This window comes from Salvelinus sp. IW2-2015, unplaced genomic scaffold (assembly GCF_002910315.2).
Source record: "Salvelinus sp. IW2-2015 unplaced genomic scaffold, ASM291031v2 Un_scaffold992, whole genome shotgun sequence".
Taxonomy (NCBI): Eukaryota; Metazoa; Chordata; class Actinopteri; order Salmoniformes; family Salmonidae; genus Salvelinus; species Salvelinus sp. IW2-2015.
Window position 1 is genome coordinate 401024 of NW_019942676.1, and position 6979 is coordinate 408002.

The window sequence follows — 6979 nt, forward strand, 5'->3', positions numbered from 1 at the left end:
AAAATAGTTTGGTTTTTGGCGAGAATTATAWCCTGCTTCCTTATTCAGCTTTTGACAGTAGCCAACATGTAGACCAACTGTTTATATGTTGGCTACTGTCAACATGTAAATAGTAGGTCTACATATAGGTAGGTATGCAGAGAAAGGTAATCCAGTGCTGTTTCAGGTCACAAATACATCACAGCAACAGTCTTTCCACAAATAATCCAGTTTCTCAGACCAATATTTTCATTCACTCACTCTCGCATATCAACAATAGAAAAAGTTTAAAAGTGCAGATTAAAATTTGCGCGACCCAGTGTAATATGACCAATCAGCTGATACTAGTTTATGCCGCTCATCGGCTGAATGATTGAAAGCTAAGGCACTATCGTGGTCCCCCGAGCCGGCATCTTCTGGTGCGAAGACTTCTGCTCCTCTCCTATTTCAGTCACCATTGTGCCCACACAACTAGAAAAACAAAACAAATATTAGGCAATCACAGTTTCATCATAGAAGATCGATGTAATCAACTATTTAAAAGCTATGTGAGCATGACTATGTAGCTTTTAATATTGAGCTACGTCTATACCTCTCTGTGTCTCTGAGCCAGAGCCCTTGTGGCGGTCTCTCAGTGTTCCAGGCTGTTGCCTAGTTTCTGGCCCTCCTGCAGGGCAACCATGGCCAATCTCAGGTGCTCCCTAAGGCTCTGGATCTCCCGCTCGCTCCTGCTCTTCATACCACTCAGCTCCCCATGCACCTCTTTATACCGCTCACAGGCCGACTGCTTCTCCTATAGGGGTAAGGGCACACAGACAGAGGTTTATCAGATGGACAAAGTATACCTCTTCCACTCTGGGCAGACATACAATGTTAGGATGGACAGAATAGCCTGAGGACTTGTTGCTTTGCTCTTGTGATTGACTTGGAACCATCAACCACACAAGACAGCTTTGCTAACTTGTAGATTGACATTCCAGTTTGTGTGAAGCGTTAAAGWAGTCTCCACCTACACATTGTTTAGAAACAAAACCAACACGTGTGCAGCTATGGGGCAAAACAGAAAGGGTTGGCAACACTGTTTTTGATTGAACTGACCTGAAGACCAGGAGTGTTGAATTTAGGCAATCACCGAGCTGATCAATTAGCTCAGTTGGTCAAGTGTGGTGCCTAGTTGGAACAAAATCCTGCAGTACCTGCGGCACTCCAGGAACAGGGTTGCCTACCCCTGGCTTAGACTGTTGACAACATGTAAACTCTCGTCTCAAAATGTCTCTCAAATGCATTGTTACAGTTGTTGGCTAGCTAGCTAACGAATTCGAGCCATTTTAGCATAGACATCAGTCAAAACAAAACATCTATCAATAAGATATAACGAGCCACCTGTGATTCCCCACATGGCAGCTTGTTGTTGCTAATTCCACGGTAAGGGTTTTTCTCACTTTAAAATGTATGTCAAACAAAAACCATTAATTTCAAAGTTTAACCAACCATACAACTGTTATTTGGGAATTACCCGTTTGAATGATTAGAATATTCCGCCCTGAAACATATAATTGTATGGAATTGATTAGAATGTATAAAATCATAATCAATAAATGTGTAGTCCTAGTCAGAATTAGGGTAAAACAATATGTCTTTATGGTATATTAAACACAGACTGWCTGAGCTRGGTGCCGACCTGARTAGAGATTTGGGAGAGAACGAGGAGTACGTCTCAAGGACAAGGTCTCCCTAATCTCTGACGGCTGGGTAGTGAGACAGTGTGTGCGTAGCAGGACATTGTGTGCGTCTGTTTGTGTGTATGTATGGTTGTGTGAATGTTGTGTGCTGGAAGTCAGTATAAATTAAATTTTTTGTATTCTTGCTTCAGAACGTTCCGTGAATAAACCTTTTTGTCTATTTAGCTGGGAGGCCTCCGTCTGTTTAACATTCGACCCAGGATCTTACAAATTCTGGTTTGCAGACTGAGTATAAAATTAAAGTTGGGTTATGTACTGGGAGAAATAATTCTCTTATCAAAACACTCTTGCACCAATTTCCACTGAAAACTGTACATAAACTAATTTAGTGCAGAATGGTGGGCAGATGCGAAGTTAGTAAAGGAATTGTGGTAAAAACTCCCTCAGATTTATATGCGACCACGTTTTCCAAAAACTCTTAAATATCTTCTCCAAATTAAGATTCAYAGATGTCTGCAGAAAGAATGAGGTGTCAGCTATGACACGGCACCTTGAGTTTATTTTGGTTATTGAACTACAGTAAGTGTAGAGGATTTACACCTGGTAACTGAATTACAATAACGAAATTACATCATAGATCCCTGATCTATACTACACAAAAATGCATAATTATGGATATGGATGTTGTTTCACAAGTGCTTCCGAGTGGCGCAGCGGTCTAAGGCATCTCAGTGCTAGAGGCATCACTACAGACACCTTGGTTCAATTCCAGGCTGTATCACAACTGGCCGTGATTGGGAGTCCCATAGGGTGGCGCACAATTGACCCAGCGTTGTCTGGGTTTGGTCTGTGTTAGCCGTTATTGTAAATAAGAATTTGACTTGCCTAGTTAAATAACATTATAAAATAAATGTACTGTACTACTGTATTGTATTTCACTGCACTCTACTGTGTTCTACTCACTGTACTATCCGAACTTGTGAAACATACGTCTATGATGGGCCGGACCAAATTGGGACCTATCTGCGGACGTTAACATCAAGGCTAGGGTAGACTGARCAAATTTCGACGTRCCGTGTCMGGTCGGTGCTCAGTGGGTGAGGATGCTGGTTACAGTTAATGGAAAGAGAGGGGGCTCATGGGTAGGTGTAAGTAAGAGCTGGGAGAGGTGACATTAACAAGACAGAGAGGGCTTGTCCAGACAGACATTTTTAACACGCTTGGTTTGACCACCAGACAACAGAAAGACAAAGTAAAACAGTTATGAGCTGAACATAGAATGCCAGTGGKAMGGAAGACAGTAGCAGGTGACCCAACTGGTTTGTGACCAGAGCTGTGGCAGTCATGACATTTTGTCAGCAGGTTATTGTCATGCACGCTTAGTATCTCCAGGCCTCCAAGCTGCATACAAGCCGCTGATGCGCGCCTTTGCAAAATCTACACTAATAAATAAATTGAACATACCCTATCACAAAAAATCCATTATTTATTTTAGTCAGGTCTAAAGAAACATGAAGATAATGTATTTCAGAAGAACATAATGAGTTGGGCTGGCTGGTATGTTATCTGGCTATTATGCTAGATTTAGAGATATTTGGCAACTTTAGTTGTGAATGATACAAACCTTAGAATGTCTTAGAAATAAAAACATATGGACTGCATGATGAGACTATAGACYATTTGAGAAAGTAGCAAAAAAAGCTTGTGCTCTGTTCCTGGCCTCAGTCTGCACAGCTGTTCTCTCAAGTGATCATATTTTCACCCATCAGACTATTCTAAATTGAATCTCGTCTTTACTAATATGTATAATTAGTTTAATTTAGAATGGCACATTATCAAATTTTGGAAGCCTGTTCCTGCAACTACCCAGTACTCTGTATGCCATGGGCTCTCCAACCCTGTTCCTGCAGCTACCCAGTACACTGTATGCCATGGGCTCCCTAACCCTTTTCCTGCAGCTACCCAGTGACACTGTATGCCATGGGCTCTCCAACCCTGTTCCTGCAGCTACCCAGTACACTGTATGCCATGGGCTCTCCAACCCTGTTCCTGCAGCTACCCAGTACACTGTATGCCATGGGCTCCCCAACCCTGTTCCTCCAGCTACCCAGTACTCTGTATGCCATGGGCTCCCTAACCCTGTTCCTGCAGCTACCCAGTACTCTGTATGCCATGGGCTCCCCAACCCTGTTCCTGCAGCTACCCAGTACACTGTATGCCATGGGCTCTCCAACCCCGCTTCCTGCAGCTACCCAGTACACTGTATGCCATGGGCTCCCCAACACTGTTCCTCCAGCTACCCAGTACTCTGTATGCCATGGGCTCTCCAACCCTGTTCCTGCAGCTACCCAGTACTCTGTATGCCATGGGCTCCCCAACACTGTTCCTGCAGCTACCCAGTACACTGTATGCCATGGCTCCCCAACCCTGTTCCTGCAGCTACCCAGTACTCTGTATGCCATGGGCTCTCCAACCTTGTTCCTGCAGCTACCCAGTACTCTGTATGCCATGGGCTCTCCAACCCTGTTCCTGCAGCTACCCAGTACACTGTATGCCATGGGCTCCCTAACCCTGTTCCTGCAGCTACCCAGTACACTGTATGCCATGGGCTCTCCAACCCTGTTCCTGCAGCTACCCAGTACACTGTATGCCATGGGCTCTCCAACCCTGTTCCTGCAGCTACCCAGTACACTGTATGCCATGGGCTCCCCAACCCTGTTCCTGCAGCGACCCAGTACTCTTGTATGCCATGGGCTCCCCAACCCTGTTCCTGCAGCTACCCAGTGCTTACATTTGGGAAACCAAGTGAAATCTGTTCGGGAACATCGATAGTAACATGTTTTCGCAAACAAAACATATTTGATTAAACTGTTGACAGTCCCTCTGCGCGCTCGAGAAAGGAATAAAAGGAGGAGCGTAGGAGATGGAAACGCATGGGGGTGAGATTCTGTATAGCTAAAAAGGTTGTGTTTCACCCAATTAATTATGATAATATATTTTTTTTTTAAATCTCCATTACTAGGCTATTCAAAATAGCCCTGCACAATCAATGAACCAACTGCATTGCCTAGGGCTAGTCATTCTCTCCCAGACTCATGGATAGAAATGTTGGAGAACAGCATAAGGTAACCAGTATGTATAATAACACAGTCCACACTCAAATGTGTTCATTTTGGAGTATTGGTAGGAGCATGTCTTTGGACATCGGTTTTGTTTGTTTTATGGAGTTTTTTCTGCCATGCGTAATATGCGGTAGGCTATGTATTGTATAATGACACAATCATAATTCAGCCTATGCATAAACTCTAATATGCATATGAGTATTTTGATTTTCTCATCACCTTAGAGAGCTGTCCATTTCGTTGTGTTAGGATTTGAATCAACATCCACAATGACCATGTTTTGCACGGTTTCAACCTGCAGCTGAACTTGATCATCACAGTGAGGTGAGATTTTAAAAGTATAATAGGCCTACTGTTTTGATCATAAGTGTTTGATGTGATTTTTGATTGCATTTGCATTGATGTTAGTGGTTAGAGGGACAATAGAGCCCTGAGCACCAGGCCATTAGGACCTGATGGTTGTTATCAAGTTGGGTACTACCAAAGCACGTCTAGATTGCATATCAGAAGAAGATTGTGAATCAACGGTCAGGTGGAATTTTACTGAGGTCATGACTCATGACTGCAGGTGCGGTAATATGGTCACCGCAACAGCCCTATTTGTGACTTCCGATTTCCCATTGTAGCAAATTCAGTTGCAGTAATTCCGTTAAAGATTTTTTTTGTAATAATGAGAATAAATCACTTAATAATTCAAACAAAATTGATATCAGTAAAATCACTAACTAATTGACAGGTCTACCATTACTTGCTTCTTACAGTGCATTCGGAAAGTATTCAAATCCCTTGACCTTTCCGACATTGTTACATTACAACCTTATTTTAAAATGCATTTTCCTCAATCTACCCACAATACCCCATAATGACAAAGCAAAAACAGGTTTGTAGATTTTTTTTTGCAAATGTAAAAAAAATTAATATCACATTTCCAAGGTGTATTCAGACCCTTTACTCAGTCCGTAGTTGAAGCATTACAGCCTTGGGTTTTCTTGGGTATGACTCTACAAGCTTGGCACACCTGTATTTGTGGAGTGTCTCCCATTTTTCTCTGCAGATCCTCTCAAGCTCAGTCAGGTTGGATGGGGAGCGTTGCTGCACAGCTATATTCAGGTCTCCAGAGATGTTTTACCGGTTTCAAGTTCGGGCCACTCAAAGACATTCAGAGACTAGTCCCGAAACCACTCCTGCGTTGTCTTGGCTGTGTGCTTAGGGTCGTTGTCCTATTGGAAGGTGAACCCTTGGCCCAGTCTGAGGTCCTGAGTACTCTGAAGCAGCTTTTCATCAAGGATCTCTCTATACTTTGCTCCGTTCATCTTTGCCTCGATCCTGACTAGTCTCTCAGTCCCTGCTGCTGAAAAACATCCCCACAACATGATGCTGCAACCACCATGCTTCACCGTAGGGATGGTGCCTGATTTCCTACAGAATTGACGCTTGGAGTTCAGCCAAAGAGCTCAATCTTGGTTTCATCAGAGAATCTTGTTTCTCATGGTCAGAGTCCGTTAGGTACCTTTTGGCAAATTCCAAGCTGGCTATCATGTGCCTTTTACTGAGGAGTGACTTCTGTCTGACCACTCTACCATAAAGACCTAATTGGTGGAGTGCTGCAGAGATGGTTGTCCTTCTGGAAGGTTCTCCCATCTCCACAGAGGAACTCTGGAGTGCTATCAGAGTGACCATCTGTTTCTTGTTTCTTCCCTAACCAAGGCCCTTCTCCCCCGATTGCTCAGTTTGGCTGGGCAGCCAGCTCTAGGACAAGTCTTGGTGGTTCCAAACTTCTTCCATATAAGAATGATGGAGGCCACTGTGTTCTTGGGGACCTTCAATGCTGCAGACATTTTTTGTTACTCTAACCCAGATCTGTGCCGACACAATCCTGTCTCGGAGCTCTACGGACAATTTCTTCGACCTCATGGCTTGGTTTTTGCTCTGACATGCACTGTCAAGAGTGGGACCTTATATAGACAGGTGTGTGCCTTTCCAAATCATGTCCAATCAATTGAATTTACCACAGGTAGACTCCAATCAAGTTGTAGAAACGTCTCAAGGATGGTCAATGGAAACAGGATGCACCTGAGCTCAATTTCGAGTCGCATGACAAAGGGTCAGAATAATTAAGTAAATCCGTTTTTTATATATTTTTTATAACACTTGCAAAAAAATAATCAATAATAAAATATAATAAAAAATAAAAAC

At 43.2% G+C, this 6979-nt stretch overlaps 1 protein-coding gene across 1 annotated transcript in view; it reads right to left on the reverse strand.

The window, feature by feature from the left end:
* Window positions 1-294: 294 nt before the first annotated feature.
* The window catches only part of triobpb (TRIO and F-actin binding protein b), a 29117-nt gene continuing 22432 nt past the window's right edge, over window positions 295-6979 (reverse strand). The window contains exons 12-13 of the mRNA XM_024136672.2: window positions 572-772; window positions 295-450 (exon numbers count right to left, since the gene is read on the reverse strand). Of these exons, the coding sequence (XP_023992440.1) occupies window positions 611-772 (162 nt within the window). The 3' untranslated portion in view covers window positions 295-450; window positions 572-610. The remainder of the gene's footprint in view (window positions 451-571; window positions 773-6979) is intronic.